We start from the raw sequence: 23,564 nt of genomic DNA, 5'->3' as shown, positions 1-23,564 counted from the left end.
TTTCTATACTAAAGGAAATCATCACTAGCCAACGGTGTTCTACAATCCCATAAACTTCAGCTGTATCCCACTGCCACAATGTGTAGTTTTGAAGTCAACTCGTATATATCCCACGCTAGTCTCCAGCTCTGTGCATTCTCCCTCTGCGGTGTGTATTCCCCACAGAATGAAATATAACATTATTATACTGTATCTCTATGGTATTCCCAGTCTTATTTGTGTTTTTTTTCTGTCATTCCCAGTGTATTCCTGCGCTCTTCTCCGAGACATCCTACTTCAGGGCCGCCTCTACATCTCCCGCAACTGGCTGTGTTTCTATGCCAACCTCTTTGGGAAGGACATCAAGGTGAGTGTCAAACAGCCACAGGTGATGTGGTGGATCATTGGCTCCAGTGGGTCTTCCCTGGTTAGCAGTTACGCTGATGCTGCCTAGTTCGACAATGGGAAGGAATTGCAACTGCCCTCAGCCTTGACACAAAATGGCTTCTCTCTTCTAACAATGGGCACGTTCGTAAATTCACTCTGGCTATCTACTCCGATTTCAGAGCACTCTCGTTTGAGTGTGCCAGAGCGCAAAATAACTGATGAATTTATGAACACTCACCGCCCGTTGTAATGGCCTGTGTCAGTAAACGTTGGGAAAAAAGTGTAATTAAATTGTTGCCAGCAGCACAGTTACAGTCACCAACGCTCTGGATAACATGAAAACAGCCTAACCAGCTCTGCTCGGGCGATTAAAATGGTTTGAGTGAGGTGTTCTCTCATTTGTGTCTGGAAGTAGCTAGCAAGCTAGCCAACATTAGCTTGCTAGCGCACTCTGGGACTCCAGATTTAATTTACAAACACACCAAATATGAAGACCTGTGTTGAAAATAAGTAATAGACTTATCATCATACCTATCAATGTTTATATAGCGTTGTTGGTTTGATCATTCCCGTTGATAACAGGTTCTCATTTTTACCTCCACACTTTCCATTGACTAGAGATCATTCAATATAAATGGATGTTTCTCTGTTCAATTGCTGAAGGTTTCTCTCTTTGAAATAGAGAATAAGGATGTCTGATAGAGACTTTTATCCTCTGCACTTAACAACCTGAACACAAAAGACATTCAAATGAATCGCACCGCATGAAGGTTTCCCTCTATTAAGTCCATCATTGAAACTGCTTATTTACTTATGTTTCCTAGTTCAGATAATTGAGCTTGAAAAATGAAAAGGCCCGTTTGATGTAGGTATTGAAATAAGTACAATAAAGTGACATGATAGTCAGGTTATTTATTGAACAGCAAACAGTTTTACAAGATGTTGAGTCCATTTACAGTAAAGGGAAATTGAGTTGAGCACCAATTTCCTTATTTACAAATCATTACTTTCCATGACATCACGGAATACAACATAAAATGTAGTTGTGAAAAGGAAAATAAGTTCTGAATAATACAATTGTTGGTCAGTCAAGTGTAAAAATGGTTTCAAGAGGAAAGGGTATTTGTATTGTATTCCTGTGAAATAACAGAATTCTATTGAATTGATAAAGCATAAACCTAACAAGGCTATTTTAAGCTCAAAGACCCATTAACCAGCCAGTCATTTGAAGTGACTGAAGATTAAGCACGGTGTCAACTCACCCTGAACCCAACTATCAATCACTCCCTGTGTGTACACTCCCGCAGGAATAGACCTTTATTTGTTCCTTTTCTCTGTTTGTTTTGACCCGTTCCGCTCCCCCTTTCTTTAAATGGGCACAAAGTCCCAAGATTGGGGTGCATAGTTATGTAGCGTAAAGGTCACACAGCTAATTTTTTGTCATGTGCCGTGTGTCTACTCTTAACTAAGCTACTGGCATCCAAAACACTGTTCTGTACAGAATAAAATGCTTGTTCGAAATGTTTGCAAGTCATCCGGCTCAGATTCCCCATGTATAAATGGATTGGGTAGAATATAATGTCCATGTTATGCAACAATAATGCAATAATGCCATTGCAATGAGAATGTGCAAATAACAATGTTACTGTCACGAACGTCGTCAGGGTGGAAATGACCGGACCAAGGTGCAGCGTGGTGAGCGTACATTTCTTTTAATGTTGAATGTCGCCAACAAAAACAAGAAACAACAAATAAAACAAACGTGAAGCTTACTAGGGCTATACAGGCCACTAACAAAGTCAACTACCCACAACTAAGGTGGAAAAACAGGCTGCCTAAGTATGATTCCTAATCAGAGACAACGATAGACAGCTGTCCCTGATTGAGAACCATACCCGGCCAAAACATAGAAACAGAAAACATTTAAATAAAGAAACTAGAATGCCCACCCTAGTCACACCCTGGCCTAACCAAAATAGAGAATAAAAGCCTCTCTATGGCCAGGGCGTGACAGTTACCTTAATGTGTCCTTGTTGACTGACTGATCACTAAGGGAGTGAAGGGATGCTACGCTTAACACTAGAAAAGCCTGGCCTCATTGGACCCCCCTTCGGACCAATGACGTGTCTTTTGAACGTCAACATTCTAGTAAATACATTTCATATACAGTACCAGTCAAAAGTTCAGACACACCTACTCATTCAAGGGTTATTCTTAATTTTTACTATTTTCTACATTGTAGAATAATATTGAAGACATCAAAACTATGAAATAACACATATGGAATTATGTAGTAACCAAAAAAAGTGTTAAACAAATAAAAATATATTTTATATTTGAGATACTTCAAAGTAGCCACCCTTTGACTTGATGACAGCTTTGCACACTCTTGGCATTCTCTCAACCAGCTTCATGAGGTAGTCACCTGTAATGCATTTCAATTAAAAGGTGTGCCTTGTTAAAAGTTAATTTGTGGAATTTATTTCGTTCTTAATGCGTTTGAGCCAATCAGTTGTCTTGTGACAAGGTAGGGGTGGTATACAGAGATAGCACTATTTGGTAAAAGACCTATTCCATATAATGGCAAGTACAGCTCAAACAAGCAAAGAGAAGTGACAGTCCATCATTACTTTAAGACATGAAGGTCAGTAAATGGAGAAAATGTCAAGAACTTTGAACATTTTTTCAAGTGCAGTCGCTAAAACAATCAAGCGCTATGATGTACCTGGCTCTCATGAGGACTGCCACAGGAAAGGAAGACCCAGAGTTACCTCTGCTGCAGAGGATAAGTTCATTAAAGTTAACTGCACCTCAGATTGCAGCCCGAATAAATGCTTCAGAGTTCAAGTAACAGACACATCTCAACATCAACTGTTCAGAGGAGGCCTTCATGGTCGAATTGTTCCAAAGAAACCACTACTAAAGTACACCAATAAGAAGAAGAGACTTGCCTGGGCCAAGAAACACGAGCAATGGACATATAGTTTTTATTTCAGTTTATTTTAGTAAATACTTTAACTTTTTTTTTCTTAACTGCATTGTTGGTTAAGGGCCTGTAAGTAGTTATTTCACTGTAAGGCCTACACCTGTTGTATTCAGCGCATTCACGTCTGTAGCCATGAAATGCTTTGAAAGACTGGTCATGGCTCACATCAACACTATTATCCCAGAAACTCTAGACCCACTCAATTTGCATACCGCTCCAACAGATCCACAGATGATGCAATCTCTATTGCACTCCACACTGCCCTTTCACACCTGGAGAAAAGGAACACCTTTGTGAGAATGCTATTCATTGACTACAGCTCAGCGTTCAACACCATAGTGCCCTCAAAGCTCAACACTAAGGTAAAGACCCTGGGACTAAACACCTCCCTCTGCAACTGGATCCTGGACTTACATTTACATTTACATTTTAGTCATTTAGCAGACGCTCTTATCCAGAGCGACTTACAGTAGAGTGCATACATCTTATTACAATATTTATTTTTTATTTTATTTATTTATTTATTATTATTTTTACATACTGAGACAAGGATATCCCTACCGGCCAAGAGCAGACGCTCTTATCCAGAGCGACTTACAGTAGAGTGCATACATTTTATTCCATTTTTTTTATTTATTTTTTTATACATACTGAGACAAGGATATCCCTACCGGCCAAACCCTCCCTAACCCGGACAACGCTATGCCAATTGTGCGTCGCCCCACGGATCTCCCGGTTGCGGCCGGCTGCGACAGAGCCTGGGCGCGAACCCAGCCCAGCCTGGGCGCGAACCCAGAGACTCTGGTGGCGCAGCTAGCACTGCGATGCAGTGCCCTAGACCACTGCGCCACCCGGGAGACCTGACTTGTTGACAGGCCACCCCCAGGTGGTAAGGGTAGGTAACAACACATCTGCCACGCTGATCCTCCACACCTGGGCCCCTCAGGGGTGCGTGCTCAGTCCCCTCCTGTACTCCCTGTTCACTAATGACTGCACGGCCAGGCACAACTCCAACACCATTATTAAGTTTGCCAATGACACAACAGTGGTAGGCCTGATCACCGACAACGATGAGACAGCCTATAGGGAGGAGGTCAGAGACCTGACCGTGTGGTGCAAGGACAACAACCTCTCCCTCAACGTGATCAAGACAAAGGAGCTACAGGAAAAGGAGGACCGAGCACACCCCCATTCTCATCGACGGTACACCAAGACAGTCGTGAAGAGGGCACGACAAAACCTATTCCCCCTCAGGAGACTGAAAAGATTTGGCATGGGTCCTCAGATCCTCAAAAGGTTTTACAGCTGCACCATCGAGAGCATCCTGACTGGTTGCTCGGCTTCCGACCGCAAGGCACTACAGAGGGTAGTGCGTACGGCCCAGTACATCACTGAGGCCAAGCTTCCTGCCATCCAGGACCTCTATACTAGGCGGTGTCAGAGGAAGGAAGGCCCTAAAAATTGTCAGACTCCAGCCACCCTAGTCATAGACTGTTCTCTCTGCTACTTCACGGCAAGCGGTACCGGAGGTTGAAGTCTAGGTCCAAGAGGCTTCTAAACAGCTTCTACCCCCAAGCCAAAAGACTCCTGAACATCTAATCAAATTTCTACATAGACTATTTGCATTGCCCCCCCACACCCCCCTTCTACACTGCTGCTACTCTCTGTTATTATCTATGCATAGTCACTTTAATAACTCTACCTACATGTACATATTACCTCAATTACCTCGACACTGGTGCCCCCGCACATTAACTCTGTATCGGTACCCCCTGTATATAGCCCCGCTATTGTTATGTTACTGCTGCTCATTAATTATTTGCTATTTTTATCGCTTACTTTGTTTAGGTGTTTTCTCAACTGCATTGTTGGTTAAGGGCTTGTAAGTAAGCATTTTACTGTAAGGTGTACACCTGTTGTATTCAGCGCATGTCACAAATACAATTTGATTTGACAAATATGAGTTGATTTGATTAGACCGGTGGAAATCTGTCCTTTGGTCTGATGAGATTTTTGGTTCCAACTGCCGTGTCTTTGTGAGACACAGAGTAGGGGAACGGATGATCTCTGCATGTGTTGTTCCCACCGTGAAGCATGGAGGAGGAGGTGTGATGGTGTGGGGGTGCTTTGCTGGTGACACTGTCTTGTGATTTATTTAGAATTCAAGGCACACTTAACCAGCATGGCTACCACAGCATTCTGCAGTGATACGCCATCCCATCTGGTTTGCGCTTAGTGGGACTATCATTTGTTTTTCAACAGGACAATGACCAAACACACCTCCAGGCTGTGTAAGAGCTATTTGACCAAGAAACAGAGTGATTGAGTGCTGCATCAGATGACCTGGCCTCCACAATCACCTGACCTCAAACCGATTGAGATGGTTTGGGATAAGTTGGACCGCAGAGTGAAGGAAAGCAGCCAATAAGTGTTCAGCATATGTGGGAACTCCTTCAAGACTGTTGGGAAAGAGAATGCCAAAATTACAAACAACTATAAATACATTAATTTATATTGACATCCTAAAATTCTCCCTAACCTTAAAAATCAACCATATTAATTTCACATTTAAACAATCTATTAATTACACATCATACCGATCCTTCAAATGAATACACCTGACCAGCAGTAGGGGGCACAAGGGGCAGTGGCGTGGTTTAGCTGTATATAGTCAGCTAACTAATTTGTTGTTAAGTCTTGTTTCTACTGATGTAATTGATATGGAAACGGCTCAAGCGGCTTGCTATAGCTAGCTAGCCAGCTAGTCTGTCAGGCAAGAAAAGTTGTGTGTGGCGGTAAATTTGGTAAGCGTCAACCTCAGCTGTCACTTTCACTAGCTAGCCTTACAGACAACCAGCTAACTCGCCATCAAAATTGAGATTAGAGTAATTCGCATTTATCTGTTGGGTTTATGTCATGGTTTGCTAGATACAGATATTCATAGGCTATATACATTGCCTACTTGTGCTACTATTTGACAGCTTACCTGTCACGTTAAGGTAGATGCCCGCGCAGTTGAGCTCATATGATATTGAGTTGCAGTGATATTTGTTTACATAGCCAGCTAGCAAGTTGCTTGTTTTGTTGTGTTTCTACCGATGCAATTCATTTGGAATCTGTCCCAGCTCCGTAACTAATCAGCTAAGATTGGCGAACTCTGTACCACATACTTTGACCTCTTACCATCTATGAAAAGTCATCTGACCATGGGTATTGAAGTGTGTACCCTATATAGCCTTTATGTTTATAATCTGACCCATCTATGAACATATTCATCAACGTCTTTTTTGTGTACTCTCTCCTGTCTGATTATCCATCAGTCTGATGAACATTATGAACTGGGAAACAATCTGGCCACTAAGGGCTTCATAAAACAATATATATATAGTATAGTGTCATGATGATGATGTGTGTTTGTGTGTGTGTGGCCCCAATAGAATTCTAGAATGCTGCTGTAGATTATTGAGAATTTTCAAAAGAATGCAAATTTTCGCACACATTTCAAACAAACAGACACAGCTCAAAAACAAAGAACAAATGACAATTACAAGTTACCTTAGTTTTAAAGAGCACAACCTCTTATTTAGTATTACACCACATTCATGTCAATAGGAATAAGACTCATTTTGTCAATTGTGTAAAGACGCTCACTATCAAAAAACGATTAACACACAACCCAACAAAAATCCCTAGAGTGTTTAAATTGTAGTAAATTTGACTAAATTGCTCCTTCAAAATGTACCAAGTATAATATATTATACTTATACATATTATTTACATATACATATTTAAAAATATATAAAAAATGTGACCAGAGGACAATATTCAGAAACTATTTCAAAACCCACACAAAGTAAGCTATTTGATTAACAACTATTCCTACTTCTGTAAAAATGCAAACAACTATTCAGAGACTATTTCAAAATGCAGATAACCTCTCTCAGTAAGATTTAGTACAGACCAGGCTGGACACAAAATGTAGAAATAGTAGCCTACTTTGACAAAAATTCAGTGAATGCAACAAGTATTAGGTAGAGACAAGATACAAAACAACTGTTCAGAGACAATTTTAAAAAGTAAAAAGCCCTTCAAACTTCACCTGCTTTTAAATGATGAGATACAACTCGGTTCACACGCCCTGGTGCCACCCTCTTGGCTCCCCTCTTCCTTCCACTGTAGTCATATCACAAAGTGAATGCACAAGCTGCATTTTGAATGCCTTCAGGGACCAGCACCTGCGGTTTCTGGGAAGGGGCCTTTGCAGGGTCCCGCAAACAATGTACTGATTTATGATGGACATTTTGAGCATCCCCAAAACATATTCTTCCACCATTTTTTGCCTATGGATCCAACACTGTAATAGCTTCTCATTTGGTCAAGATGGTCAACCACACTCCTCATTTTCTTGTTGTAATCCATTATAAGGTCTGGAAGAGATAGCTGTTTCTCCCACTCTTAAAAACAACTCCAAACCCCCTGCCTTTCACTTTAGGCACATGCTGTGTGGTACAAGGGTGAATGTTGTGACTTGAGGCAGACAAACTCCATGGAAACGTAGGCTCCCCTCGGGTTTGCTCTCCCTCTTCCTCCTTCTCTCACTCTGGTTCCTCCTCTACCTCTGCTTCCTCCTCTCCCTCTCCCTCCTCCTGTCCCTTTTCCACATGCTCTTCCTCCATGTTCCTCTTCAAAACAAAACAGCCAGCTAGTTAGCTAATTACAGTATATACAGCTAAAGGCTGTAACTATTTCAAAGAGACAGAGAGCAATCATTCGAGCTCCACCGCTGATGCTCTCACCTTTACCAACCAAGTTATCATGACATGACTTGCTAATCTGAGAACGAATCCACAAGTTTCACAGAATCAAACATCAACAACACCAAACATATATCTGCTGTTTACTTATTTCAATCACCTCGACATCATCGCTTTTCTGCCCCAAATATATACCATTTTAAATGACAGAATACCCTGTTTCCGGTTTCTGCTTGATGACAATAGCCACGCAAATACGACAACAGGTTTATTAGTTAGTAAATTTTGCGATATTGACACAAATATTATTGTTAGATAAGAAAGGCCGTTGACGGCCGCTATGGTTTTTGAGTTAAATAGATCACTGTGCTTTGAGTGTAGAGTATAGGGATGCTATGCTATTATGTTATGAAGTGCAGGTGCTAACCATGTTTGCTTTTCCTCTACAGGTGGCCATTCCAGTGGTGTCAGTACGGCTGGTGAAGAAACACAGGACAGCAGGCCTAGTACCTAACGGGTTGGCCATCACTGTGGACACCAGCCAGAAGGTATGGCTCAGCATAGTACAGCAGCACAATGCAATATGGCTCTACCACACAGACAGCTAGCATTATCTAGGTGTTAACCCTAACACTTTAAGAGTTTTTTCTTCATAGAAGAGTCTTGAGCAGGCCGTGTAAGTGTTTTTTCGGGACGCCTATGTCCAAACAGTATAAAAAAACATTTATTAAAATATATATACTGTATATACACTACTGTTCAAAAGTTTGGGGTCACTTAGAAATGTCCTTGTTTTTGAAAGAAAAGTACATTTTCGGTCCATTTTAAATAACATCAAATTGATCAGAAATACAGTGTCGACATTGTTAATGTTGTAAATGACTATTGTAGCTAGAATGGAATATTCTAGCTACATTTTAATGGAATATCTACAGAGGCCCATTATCAGCAACCATCACTCCTGTGTTCCAATGGCACGTTGTGTTAGCTAATCCAAGTTTATAATTTTAAAAGGCTAATTGATCATTAGAAAACCCTTTTGCAATTATGTTAGCACAGCTGAAAACTGTTGTCTTGATCAAAGAAGCAATAAAACTGGCCTTTAGACTAGTTGAGTATCTGGAGCATCAATATTTGTGGGTTCGATTACAGGCTCAAAATGGCCAGAAACAAAGAACTTTCTTCTGAAACTCATCAGTCTATTCTTGTTCTGAGAAATTAAGGCTATTCCATGTGAGAAATTGCCAAGAAACTGAAGATCTCGTACAACGCTGTGTACTACTCCCTTCACAGAACAGCGCAAACCGTCTCTAGCCAGAATAGAAAGAGGAGGGGGAGGTCCCGGTGCACAACTGAGCAAGAGGACAAGTACATTAGTGTCTAGTTCGAGAAACAGATGCCTCACAAGTCCTCAACTGGCAGCTTCATTAAATAGTACCCGCAGAACACCAGTCTCGAAGTCAACAGTGAAGAGGCGACTCCGGGATGGTGTTTTAAGGTCATACCGAGGATCATTTAGCTATTTGATTTTGAATTTGAAGACCCCTTGGAGTATCAAAATAAATATATACAAAAATTATTTAATGGAAAAATTGTATTTGGCCCTATCTGGTAAAGACCAAATCCATATTATAGCAAGAACAGCTCAAATAAGCAAAGAAAAATGACAGTCCATCATTACTTTAAGACATGGTCAGTCAATGCGGAACATTTCAAGAACTTTGAAAGTTTCTTCACGTGCTGTCACTAAAAACATCAAGAGCTATGATGAAACTGTCTCTCATGAGGACCGCCACATGAAAGGAAGACCCAGAGTTACCTCTGCTGCAGAGGATAAGTTCATTAGAGTTACCAGCCCAAATAAATTATTCAGAGTTCAAGCAACAGACACACCTCAACATCAACTGTTCAGAGGAGACTGCATGAATCAGGCCTTCATGGTCAAATTGCTTGCCATAATATGGACTTGGTCTTTCACCAAATAGGGCTATCTTCTCTATACCAACCCTACCTTGCCACAACACAACTGATTGGCTCAAACGCATTAAGAAGGAAAGAAACTCCACAAATGAACTTTTAACAAGGCACACCTGTTAATTGAAATGCATTCCAGGTGACTACCTCATAAAGCTGGTTGAGAGAGTTCCAAGAGTTTGCAAAGCTGTCATCAAGGCAAAGGGTGGCTACTTTGAAGTATCTAAAATCGGAAATATATTTTGATTTGTTTAACACTTTTTTGTTTACTGCGTGATTCCATATGTGTTATTGCGTAGTGTTGATGTCTTCACTATTATTCTACAATGTAGAAATTACCCTTGAATGTGTTGGGGTGTCCAAACCTTTGACTTGTACTGTACTTCCATAATTTTCTTTTACTGGTACCGGGTGACCTTCAGACGAGTCTTGTGAGGCCTGTGGGCATCCTAGAGCAAAATAACCTAGGGGTCATAGTAGAGGTCGACCGATTATGATTTTTCAACGCCGATACCGATACTGATAATTGGAGGACCTAAAAAGCCGATACCGATTAATCGGTCGATGTAAAAAAATATATATATTTGTAATAATGACAATTACAACAATACTGAATGAACACTTATTTTATCTTAATATAATACATCAATAAAATCAATTTAGCTTCAAATAAATAATGAAACATGTTCAATTTGGTTTAAATAGTGCAAAAACAAAGTGTTGGAGAAGAAAGTAAAAGTGCAATATGTGCCATGTAAAAAAGCTAATGTTTAAGTTCCTTGCTCAGAACATGAGAACATATGAAAGCTGGTGGTTCCTTTTAACATGAGTCCTCAATATTCCCAGGTAAGAAGTTTTAGGTTGTAGTTATTATAGGAATTATAGGACTATTTCTCTCTATACGATTTGTATTTCATATACCTTTGACTATTGGATGTTCTTATAGGCACTTTAGTATTGCCAGTGTAACCAAATAGCTTCCGTCCCTCTCCTCGCTCCTACCTGGGCTCGAACCAGGAACACATCGACAACAGCCACCCTCGAAGCAGCGTTACCCATGCAGAACAAGGGGAACAACTACTCTAAGTCTCAGAGCGAGTGATGTTTGAAACGCTATTAGCGCACACCCCGCTAACTAGCTAGCCATTTCACATCGGTTACACCAGCCTAATCTCGGGAGTTGATAGGCTTGAAGTCATAAACAGCGCAATGCTTAGCTGCTGGCAAAACGCACGAAAGTGCTGTTTGAATGAATGCTTACGAGCCTGCTCGTGCATACCATCGCTCAGTCAGACTGCTCTATCAAATCATAGACTTAATTATAACATAATAACACACAGAAATACGAGCCTTAGGTCATTAATATGGTCAAATCCGGAAACTATCATTTTCAAAACAAAACGTTTTTTCTTTCAGTGAAATACGGAACCGTTCCGTATTTTATCTAACGGGTGGCATCCATAAGTCTAAATATTCCTGTTACATTGCACAACCTTCAATGTTATGTCATAATTACGTAAAATTCTGGCAAATTAGTTCGCAGCGAGCCAGGCGGCCCAAACTGTTGCAAATACCCTGACTCTACGTGCAATGAACGCAAGAGAAGTGACACAATTTCACCTGGCTAATATTGCCTGCTAACCTGGATTTCTTTTAGTTAAATATGCAGGTTTAAAAATATATACTTCTGTGTATTGATTTTAAGAAAGGCATTGATGTTTATGGTTAGGTACAGTCGTGCAACGATTGTGCTTTTTTCACAAATGCGCTTTTGTTAAATCATCCCCCGTTTGGCGAAGTTGGCTGTCTTTGTTAGGAAGAAATGGTCTTCACACAGTTCGCAACAAGCCAGGCGGCCCAAACTGCTGCATATACCCTGACTCTGTTGCAATGAAGTGACACAATTTTCCTAGTTAAAAGAAATTCATGTTAGCAGGCAATATTAACTAAATATGCAGGTTTAAAAATATATACTTGTGTATTGATTTTAAGAAAGGCATTGATGTTTATGGTTAGGTACACTTTGGAGCAACGACAGTCCTTTTTCGCGAATGTGCACCGCATCGATTAAGTGCAACGCAGGACACGCTAGATACACTAGTAATATCATCAACCATGTGTAGTTAACTAGTGATTATGATTGATTGATTGTTTTTTATAAGATACGTTTAATGCTAGCTAGCAACTCACCTTGGCTTCTTACTGCTTTCGCGTAACAGGCAGGCTCCTCGTGGAGTGCAATGTAAGGCAGGTGGTTAGAGCGTTGGACTAGTTAACCGTATGGTTGCAAGATTAAATCCCCGAGCTGACAAGGTAAAAATCTGTCACTCTGCCCCTGATTGAGGCAGTTAACCCACCGTTCCTAGGCCGTCATTGAAAATAAGAATGTGTTCTTAACTGACTTGCCTAGTTAAATAAAGGTGTAAAAAAAAAACTGATTAATCGGTCGACCTCTAGGTCATAGTGTGTAGGTCAAACTGTTCGGACGCTGCAGACAGAAGTTGGCAGATCGGCTGTGCCGACTTCAGACGAATCCCAAAACGCTTGTGGGGGTCGTAGAGCAAAATGGAGAACACCATCTTGTTCGTGAGTCTCATCATAATAGTATGTAGGCCGTTCAGAAACTACAGACGATTTTGTGAGAAGTCCGATTTTCAGGATGTCTCATGCTCTGACAAACACCGCTCTAGCTCTGTCACCTTTCACCGCAGATGCGGACTTCTGAAATTTCAGCCTGTTTTTGTGGGATGGAGTTTTGGTGACCAGGCATTACATTTGTTAATATACCAATAAGAAAGAGTTCCAAACCTCTCTGCCAATAGCTAGTTTTCCCCTCCCCACTCTGACCACTCCCAGACAGTCCTAGCAAAATTCTTGCTTGAGAAATTGCTCTTTGCTCAAAGCTATTTTTGTTCCTTTTTTACTATTTTAATGGAAAACAATCACAGTAAGGTACTTAATTGTTACTCAGAAATGATTTGATATTGAGATAAAAATGGCGCTGTTGGACCTTGAAAGGTCAAAGGTCACACACATCCATGTTCACCTTGCTGACGATGTACAGTTCTTCAGAGGTGTTTGCTTTGGGGATATGAGTAGTTTATTTGTAAAGGAATGAACAGCTTTTTCTGTACTTCATTTATCTCTGTGTCAGACGCCCATTCTTCTTGCTGGCCTAATGGCCTCATGGAGCTTAAGAAGACACGACCCAATGGCTTCTTGCTACTTAATCACTTCGTGATGTATTGCTTTGAGTTTTTTTGTTTTGTTTGTTTTTCTTTATTTAATTAGATCCATTGGGTCCTCAATGGGGTGGGGTTGGGGGAGGGGGGGATTGTAACTTCATTCTGTTTTGTTTTGTTTGCTTTTCTTTATTTAATTAGATCCATTGGGTCCTCGGTGTGGTGGGATTGAGTTGGGGAGGGGAGGTTGTAACTTCATTCTGTGTATCTGTATTCTTGTTTGCCAACAGTTATTATTATAAATATAAACATTTGATCATAAAAAGGAATGTACAGCGATCAGGGTGCTTGTGTTTTGTTTCAAACGGTAACTCAATAGTCTGTTCTCGTTCTTGTACAAGTTAGTGGTGTGATGTAACAGGGCTCCTGACACAGCAAAACGCCTTTTATGGGGTTTTATGATCCTTAGTGATGACGGCTAAAGCTGCTGGCTGCCACCTGGCTTTGTTTTGTCTTTCATGAATTAAAGAAGCTGAGTGGGAGAGACAGCACTCAGATAACTTCAATGGGAATAGTGTTTTGGGAATAGTGGTCTAAGCAAAAAATGAATGGGTAACACTTACTATACACCTATTGTCTGTTTTGTTTATCTAGTGCACAGCTGAATTGGCTGAAGCTACTCAGTCATTGCATGTCATAAAGATGTCAGTTGACAAGTGAGAAATCTAACTTTGTTGATAACCTGTGCGTCTTCACATCTGCTGTAATAGACCATTAAAGATAGTGGAGCTCAAGTGTTTTTTTCTTTTTTTTTTACACAAGTGTTTTGTTCTCTCTTGCAGTATGTGTTTGTGTCCTTGCTGTCCCGAGACAGTGTCTACGATGTCCTCAGGAGGATCTGTACACACCTTCAGGTGCGAAATAACCTCACAATATGCCATTATCAACGGGACTTTAGTATACCAATAGATGCGGTAAAAAGGTCAATGGAACGCAGACCTTGGGGGAGAGAAGAAGTTTGCCGGATTGGCGCACACTAACCAAGTTGATATTTGCCAAATCCATCATGATTGCTGTATTGTAACAGGCCCACAATGTGGTTACTAAAGTCCCATTTGGATACATTTGGCTGTTTTCAGTGGATAACATTTAGAAAGTTGTCCCTTTTCGGGTTTAGAAAAAGTGGTTGCTAAATGCTAGCTCCCGTTCGTATAAGCTGATGGCATAGCTAGCATACAGAAATTGTTGGTGGCAGTCAGACTTTTTTTACTGTAATGTACATGTATTGGGGTTGACATCCACACAAGCATTATACACCGATTTTTACCTCAACATAGTGTGAAATACACATAAACAATAGCTTGAATGGGCTAATATTGCTTGGGGGCAATGAGGCGATTCGGGATCTTTCCCCCCACCCGTTTCCATGGCATTTCCATTGTTTTGGTCGAGATCCATTGACCTCTTTACCTCATCTATGGTCTGTAAGATTGAGCAGATATCGTGGATATCAATACTGTAGTGTAGTTACACAATAGAGAACTAATAATTACTGTAGTTACAATGTAACCTTATTTTCCTCCTTAGGTGAATGGGAAGAAAAGCCTTAGCCTGAAGCAGTACTTGGAGGAGCCTAGCTCACTATCTATGGTAAGCCCAGCCAGTACACTAAACTACACTACTCTGGGTGCAGTACAGTAGGATAGATATGGTAGCCTGGGTGCCAAGCGGTTTCTGGTCTCTTACAAACACTTCATGGCATGAGTGACAAGGAGTTAGCAAGAGATCAAACCCTTACCCAGGATACAGTTGTGGTGCAACCAACCCTGCTTTACACAACAGTCTAGATCCATCTGCTACTGTTGACCAGCTGCCAAAGACCATAAATTGAACTTGGCAATGTGCAATTTACAGAATCCCTGTACTTTAAGTGTGTGTAGGGTCAAAGAGATAGATGGGGTGTAGCATTAGCATTATGCAAGTCAGAGTTAGGCATTTGTTAAAGACATCTATTTTTTAACTTTTACTGTTGGAAAGCAATATCCCAAGTATGAGCACAGTAAAGTACACACACTTTATGGTAAAAATAATGTTTGCGCAAAATAGGTTTTTGTAGACACTACTGCACGGAGACTGGAGTGCTACTTTAAGTGTTTTGAATATGCCCCTACACATTACTCAATGTAACTCATAGTAGTAAATTGCACTACTATACTGAACAAAAATATAAACGCAACATGCAATCATTTCTAAGATTTTACTGAGTTACAGTTCACACTGTATAAGGAAATCAGTCAATTGAAATACATTCATTAGGCCCTAATCTATGGATTTCGACAATGGAGGCAGTTAATGGTAGAGAAATTAACATTAAATTCTCTGGCAACCGCTCTGGTGGACATTCCTGCAATCAGCATGCCAATTGCACGCTCCCTCAACTTGAGACGCCTGTGGCCTTTTATTGTCCCCAGCACAAGGTGCACCTGTGTAATGATCATGCTGTTTAATCAGATTCTTTATATGCCACATCTGTCAGGTGGATGGATTATCTTGGCAAAGGAGAAATGCTCACTAACAGGAATGTAAACAAATTTGTGCCAAAAATTTTCGATCGATGAGCTTTTTGTGCATATGGAAAATGTCTGGGATTTTTTATTTCAGCTCATGAAACATATTTTTGTTCGGTGTATATACACTGAAGCATGCTTCTGGCCTTCCTTGTCAATTGTAAGTCCTCTTAAGAATAAGATAAGCAGAGTGCCTCAAACTGCTGTTTTTTTGCTGCTGTTTTTAATCCTTTAGTAGACCCTTTTGTGATTGTTGACGTCATCATGGGTTAAGAAGCTTAGCGTGCTGGTATTTTACTCAGGCGAAAGTCAAATGTTTTTTAGAGCTAAAGCAATAATAATCCACTCAGTGATGTGAGTGCTTAAAAGGGACCTCAAACTCGAACTGCCCTTCTTGCCTTTTCTCCTCTTGATCTTTTTACTTACTGGCATAATGGTTGGTTACAATTCATTTTTTTTAAACGCATATCCAAATTAATAACAGCCGCTGGGGAAAAAATAAGGCCAATATATAGAAAAAGAGAATGCCCACTCAGTGTTTCGCTGCTCCCAAACGTGATCATTTAATAAAGCTTAGGCAATACAATCCCTAACGTGTCAACCAAAACATTGTGATTATATCACCTAAACTTAATTAAAGATACCTTTTCATTTCAGCCTCTCTCAACTCCATCTCCTCTCTTCCTCTGCCGGCCTCTCCTCTCTTCCCCTTGGTCCTCTCCTCTCTTCCCCTTGGTCCTCTCCTCTCTTCCCCTTGGTCCTCTCCTCTCTCATTCAGGATGAGTTCCCTGTGGTCAATGACTTCCCGCCAGTGTTGAAGTGGAGGAGAAAGCCGTCCATTCCGTCCGTGTCCTCCTCTCTCCCAGACCTCCTGGGGAACTCCACCAGCAGCCTGAGTGCAGTGGACACCCCCTACCTACCCACTGAGGTTCCACTGACATTGAAGAGTAAGATCAAAGGTAAGCCCCGCTCAATCATTAATCATCATGGGGTGACAGGTAGTAATTTCTTGGGTTGGAAAGGATTATTTTGCATAAAAAAATTACTCCAGGCTGCACATAAACGCCTAAAACCTGATAGAAAGTATGTAGAAATTATAATGGACCTATTTATTTGGTAATAACTGCCCTTTTTCCAGTCCACAAATAGATTTTGACAAACAAATCAGTCCAAACAAAAGTATTCACAACCTTCCTTTTGAATTTTTCAATCCTTATGTGGCCCTCAAACCCTCGATGTTGCTTTCCCCTAGAGGTTAGAGAGGTAAACCGGTGACAAGAGGGTTGCCAGTTCGAAACTTTGAATCCCGGGTCTTATGGGGAACATCTAAAAGGAAGTGAGCAGGCAACTGGAGGGTTGCTGTTGTCAAGTCCTACAAATGGTGAACATGTTTTAGGACCTCTGTCAGGTCTGAGCTCAAAGCCTAAATTGTACAGCAGTGGACAATAACCTAACCACTGGTCCAAGGTCAGATATTTTCCAACCCTTTTATGACCTAGTTTAGGATTGGGATGATGGTAATCTGATCCATAGAGGCAACCTTTCATCCATCACACTGTCAGCACTCTCACAAACAGCCTGTCATGACCCGGCTCAGTTGTAGCTTGCATGGGTGCCTGACTGACTGATTTGTTTTATTTATCCAACAACATACCCTTGGCAAGACGGGCAACAGCAAGCTAACTAAAACAGAAACAGGCTAACTTAGCTAAATGACTAAATAATACATACTTAATGACTAACATTTAAATGTAAGCTAGGCTCTGTTTTGGTCCTCTATGCCTGACATAGTCTCTCATGACAGACGGGTACCGAGATAATTCTTGACAGAAAAGAGGACTATTAGCTGATATCTCTTCCTTCCTCCACACGCAAGCTGTTGCTAATGTAGCCATTGGAGTCACCTTTTGGGCCAAAAGTCACACGCTATTGACTCACACACTGATAAGTAGGGATCTATGGCTACTAATTACCCAGCTGATAGTCTTTTTTAACCAGCGTGCATAGAGCCACGTACGTTCTCCAATAAACTACCTGAACTCTTGATTTTTGTATGAGCTCAACTTTTTTTTCCCTTTTCCTTCTACTGACTAGAGCAGGGATGGGCAACTGGTGCCCCCCACCCCTTTTTTTAGGCCCACGGACCAATTAATAAAAAAAAAAATGGGGGGGGGGGGGATTTGAACTCAACATACTTTTCCTTGAGAGTTAGAGTAATAGAGTACACAAAGTGTAATTTCGAAATTTGGTTGTGCATCAGCAGATTGGTAAATTAGTCTAGTGGCCAGCTATTTAAACTTCTAGTAAGCAGTTTAGATAGGGTGGAGGCAAACGTTTGCCGTTTTTACTATGGCAAAATGTGTAGAATTGCAGCAAATTAGCTGTAAAACTGAAGAAAAAAAATTATCCGCCCCATGGCAAAATGAGAAGAATTGCTTGAAATGAGTTATAAAATAGCAAAGTCTTCTCTCCGCCCCATGGCAAAATGTGTAGGATAGCATTAATTATTAAGCCAGTGAGGAGTTTTTGTATGGGGGGCAATGAGTGTCGAATTTAGTCAAGATAAACTTTTATTGCTATTTTGATGATACGTGAGGCATATTTACTCTAATAGAAGGAACATAATGCTTAGGTTGTTACGAGTGTACTGATATAAGTGTGACACACTTGACATCGGAGTTGTCCCTGTTGAAATTCGAGACGTTCTGTACATATTCATGAGGCTAGCTTAGCATCTCACTCTCCATTGCATGCAGGCGGTTGATGTCAACACCCCTCATCGAAGAGTTCAAAAAAGTATTCAAATAACGAGATGTATCCACCAATCCAAAGACAGGAATAGGCGGGAGCTTGACAGCCCACTGTTCCGCTCTGTGGACAACAAATCCCATTGTTAGGGCGAAGACACAAGCATCTCGTTATTATTTCCAGTATCTCTGGTTGTACTTAGGGCATGCCTGTAGTTCTAGAAGTATGAGAGGTGCCCTCAGAGTGGCAGGAAAAACACAGACCGCTCCTTTCATACATAATTGTACCTTCTCTCAGATCATTAAAAGCCCCGCTGTGTGGAGTTTTTAGCAGGGTCCTGTTCATTAGGCACCAAATGGAAGAAAGTGGACTGAAAAATGGAGGGACTACCTTGACTTGTCCAATAAGAAACGCCCATTTTCTGTTTGCCGTTGCGAAACATTTTGAAACAATTTCCATAGCGTGACATAATGAACAAGACCCTGTAGAGGCCAACCCCGGCCCTGTTAAAAAAGATGGCTAGAATGAAATGTTAGCACAATCAACAAAACAATGTACAAAATATATCCTACTGTAAAACTAGCTCCAAGACTAGTATTGTTACTTTCTATGTGGAAGCACCACTTCAAAGCAACGATTATGGTTTAAAGGGTCTTGTGTAGGCTAAGTAAGGTTGTACATAAGTACGGTTGTAAATGGACCCCCTGAGTTTCTCCAACGTGTCTGCCTTCAAGTGTAATTCCTGCTGCATTGGTGTCAGACTTGGGATAGGAGACAGGCAGTGGCGCTTAGCTGTTAGCCACCCACATACTCAGCGCTGTGTTGACTGTGTGGTCTATAGAGAAAGAAAAGCTCAATGATAACACTAAGGCCATTATGCTGTGGTGTGTTGTCTATAGACGGTTGGGTTGTTTGGCAACAAAACCGGCACTTGCGCAATGTTTATTGAAAACATAAATACATATGTGAGCACCTGTTGTCTCTCAAATATATTGTTACAGTTGTTGGTTAGCTAGCTAGCAATTCTTTGACTATATTAGCAAAACAAGACATGGTATCAATAACAAGATACAACGAGCTGTAACAAGCCACCTACGATTCCCCACATGGTAGCGTCTTGTCATTGTTGCTAGCTATCTGACCATTCAGAATCACAACGCCAAACGGCCTTCTGCCTCATCGATGTGCGCGCATCATTTTTTGTGACGTTGTCAGCCAACTCGTCTCTAGAGACAGAATAGCTTAATGCTAACGCTAATTAGCATTGGTCTCTCTTGTGGTGTTGTCTATAGAGAAGCAATAGCTCAACGCTAACGCTAACCCATTTTGGTCTGTTGTGTTGTGTGCAGAGCGGAGTCTGGAGACAGAGAAGATCCTCCTGACAGAGCCAGTGCCAGAGCTGGGCCACATGGAGTACCAGCTGCTCAAGTTCTTCATCCTTCTGTGAGTACTGGACAAACTAACCAGGTGCTGTTTGTGTTCTCGTGGCGTGACAATCACCATAGGAGTTGGCAAGACAGCCCAAACAGATCTGGGACCAGGCTTCGGACGGACCACAATGCACTCACATCACACACAGGGCTAATGTCCTAATACTATGCACTTAGGAAGAATATAAATTGCATTGCCTTCTTTCCTGGTGTCACCGCTCCTCATCTGCTTCTCAAAACCCATTGGATGAGAAGGTCAGAGGTCCCCCCCCTCTGACTTTCTCGTCCCATGGGTATTGACAAACACAGGGAGCGACTACGTGAGGAATCAAGGCGATGCAATTGCGATTCTCCCTTGCTGTCATACTGCCACCTGCTGGTCATAGTAATTCTGACCAGTTCATATTACACTTAGTGTACATATTACATTTGCATCTCTTTACATGAGACATTTTGTCTTTTTTGTAAATGGCATTACGCTGTTCTTTTTCATGGCTGTTTTGATTTTTATGAATTTTATAGCATGCTTGGGGGGAAAAACTATGTTGAAGCTCATGGCACGTCACTCACATAATGATCCATAGGCCTTTTATTGTAGCTGTCAGTGTACTCGTGTGTGGAAAACAATGAGGTAATTGTGTGGTGAAAGTGTATGTCTCCTGTCTCCCTCAGTATCATTCTGCTCATCATGTCCTCCTGCTACCTGGCCTTCCGTGTGTGTAGTCTGGAGCAGCAGCTGTCCTTCCTCAATACACACCCGACAGTGCACATGAGAGAGAGGTGAGGGACACGCATGGGCACACACATACACATGCATTGGTTCACACACACAAACACACACGAGAGCACACACAAACACACACATATAAAGGCATGGGCACACACTTATACACACACACACACACTGAACACACATACACAGCAGTGGCAGTCGGTGCCGTTCAAGATGAGTGAGCTTAGCCTTATTTCTATTACAGCATATTGGATACCTGTCATTCATATTCCATTCACCCAGCTCAATGTAACATCAATAGGTTTAGGCTACTACATGATACTCGAATTTGCCCTATACCCATCATGAGGTTGCTACAACCTAGCCTACAAATAAGTTTATAACGTAGGTGCACAGTTCGAGAGACAAACTGTAGTAATCAAGGTGACAGACAGTGACACACATTCAATACCACCTTGCACACTCTTGCTTGCGTCTAGCTGATCTGGAGTATCATCATTAGTCCAAACCGTTGCAACTAAAAGGAGAGCTTCTATTGGACAAATTCAGGTTGGTCCCTCTAGGCCTATGCAATATGGCCAAAATATCATATCACGATATTTGTCCAATTTATTACGATATGACGGTATTTTAGGTTTTTGAATAATACAAGTTCTAAATATGGTTCATGAGTAATGCATAACCCTAGGGTGGCGGCAACACATACATTTGAAATGTTTTTAATGGGGATTTCTACATTCTGATTGTTTTATACTGTTCAATCAAACTTCAACCAAAAGTTGGAATATATTGGATACAGTGTTGTTTGACATGACAACGAATGACATTTTAACCGGGTTGGAACCAAAGTGTTGGTCAGTGTTTCCCAGTGGACCCTAAATAGAGGTTACATTATAGGTATCTACTGATGTAGCTAAAATATTAATGTTTTACCTATTCCTCTCTGATTTAGAATATAGAGTTGCACCAAAGACATGCTGATCTAGGCCTACACCAGCACTGGTATCAGGCTGTATTTTCTAGCTAGCTACGTTTGCTCTGACTAAGCACATTTAGCCAGCTAACTATCGATGAGCATTAGTGGCTAATACAATTTATTTTAGCCACAACTTGCTAAGAAAAGACAAACTAGTTGTTTGCAGACAGTAAGATACACAACCTAATAGTGTCATCATAGAAGGCTTGTGGATTTACAGTATGTTAAGAAGCGAAGTGGAAAGCAGCGCTGCTGTCACCATCTTGTTGCATCTGGAGCATTGACCATGCAGACAGTCACAGCAAGTGAAGTGGCTGTGACTCGTGGTAGAGCGCTCTCCTTGGGTGACAGGGGGTGGGGCTTGGCGTGTGTGGAAGGAGAGCGGGAGAGAGACGACTCAAGTAGCAAAATGAGTAAACTATAAAAAACTGTCATTACACGCGGTGGAGTGGTGTAACACATTAAACAAACCATACATTGAAATACCGTAATACAAGGTAAAGTAAAAACCCAAACTGGTACGTCCATCAATACCGGTATATAGTCAAATACGGTATGCCGCCCAGCCCTAGGTCCCTTTGTTCAGAAATGTTGTGCGACAGAATCAGTGGAATAAATACAACCGAAAAGCTTACCTTGACTTGGAAGAGTTGCCGTGTTGGATAGCCTTAGCCAGCTAGCTAACATAGATACAATTCCTCTCTGTTTGATTCAGGTTGTTGAATAGGCTAAATTAGCTGCATTAGCTAAGTATGTGAAAGGTAAACTATGCTTCTTCTCCTGGCGTCACCAGAAAATGCTAACATACGTTTTTCAGGGATACAGTATTTGCAACCTAACTTCTGTTTCCCCTGAAAAACGGAAGTGGGAACTCCGCTCAGGCGTCTTTCTACGCCTGCCACATTAGGTTAGTGAAAGGTAAACTAGTAACTATCTCTCTCTCTCGCTGCTGCTTTCCTTCATTTTTCAAGAAATTAATTTGTTGAAAACTGTTCACCTATTGTCTTTCTCTGTCTGTGAGTCAACTACTCACCACACTTTATGCACTGCAGTGCTAACTAGCTGTAGCTCATGCTTTCAGTACTAGATTCATTCTCTTATCCTTGGATGGACAAGTTGTTAATTCATACTGCAAGAGCTTTTGATAGATTGAAGAACGTCCTCCGGAAGTCGTCATAATTACTGTGTAAGTCTATGGAAGGGGGTGAGAACCATGAACCTCCTAGGTTTTATATTTGAAGTCAATGTACCCAGAAGACGGAAAACTAATCTTTGTCCCCCAGTCCCTTTGCTCATTTCCTATCTCAAGAGTGCTGAATGCTTTGATAAGTCATATTTGCTGCATAATCATATTTTACTATATATAACATTATATTCCCACTTCAAGATCAGATAGTGTTATTGCTATGCCAACGTGCATGTTTGTCTCCTCCCAGGTAACACTTGCTGTATGCTGCGTCCCCATTGGACAGATGTCCTGTCAGTCACGGAGGTTCTCCTGATGATTGGGCAAACAGAGACTCGGTTTATTTACCTGTACCACCATGTAGGTGTGGAGGAGTGCCCTGCTGGTTCAATGAGAAGACAATGACTTGAGAAAAGCCAAGACCTGAAGCAAAAACTGCACTTAAACAGACAGCCTAGTAGGTGGTGCCAGTGAGTCAATAATCCTCTTGTCATTCCTTAGAAAGACTATGGACCCCTCGGACAAGAGACTAGGATGGAATGAGGAGAATGGAGGAGGATTGGAAGTAGAGGACTACAGAGTAGATGTCAATAGGGCCGTGCCAACCAAGTTCACCTGATTTTGACCTTTGACCTCAATGTCCTTATTTTACTGCCAAGGAA

The 23,564-nt window shown here is 41.3% G+C and overlaps 1 protein-coding gene across 2 annotated transcripts in view; it reads left to right on the top strand.

Moving 5' to 3' along the window:
- Positions 1 to 23,287, top strand: part of LOC139530358 (GRAM domain-containing protein 2A) — a 61,715-nt gene extending 38,428 nt beyond the window's left edge. Inside the window, exons 5-12 of one of the 2 annotated variants that reach the window (XM_071326682.1) lie at positions 243 to 346; positions 8,556 to 8,654; positions 14,105 to 14,176; positions 14,850 to 14,912; positions 16,608 to 16,788; positions 19,927 to 20,020; positions 20,680 to 20,787; positions 23,153 to 23,287. In XM_071326682.1, coding sequence (XP_071182783.1) covers positions 243 to 346; positions 8,556 to 8,654; positions 14,105 to 14,176; positions 14,850 to 14,912; positions 16,608 to 16,788; positions 19,927 to 20,020; positions 20,680 to 20,787; positions 23,153 to 23,156 — 725 coding nt within the window. In that variant the 3' untranslated portion in view covers positions 23,157 to 23,287. Of the gene's footprint in view, positions 1 to 242; positions 347 to 8,555; positions 8,655 to 14,104; positions 14,177 to 14,849; positions 14,913 to 16,607; positions 16,789 to 19,926; positions 20,021 to 20,679; positions 20,792 to 23,152 lie in introns of those variants that run through there. The other variant, XM_071326683.1, reaches the window with a different exon arrangement.
- The last annotated feature ends 277 nt before the right edge of the window (positions 23,288 to 23,564 follow it).

Source organism: Salvelinus alpinus, chromosome 9 (assembly GCF_045679555.1).
Source record: "Salvelinus alpinus chromosome 9, SLU_Salpinus.1, whole genome shotgun sequence".
NCBI classification, from domain to species: Eukaryota; Metazoa; Chordata; class Actinopteri; order Salmoniformes; family Salmonidae; genus Salvelinus; species Salvelinus alpinus.
The sequence above is the reverse complement of the archived record's forward strand: the minus strand, read 5'-3'. Positions and strand labels throughout refer to the sequence as shown.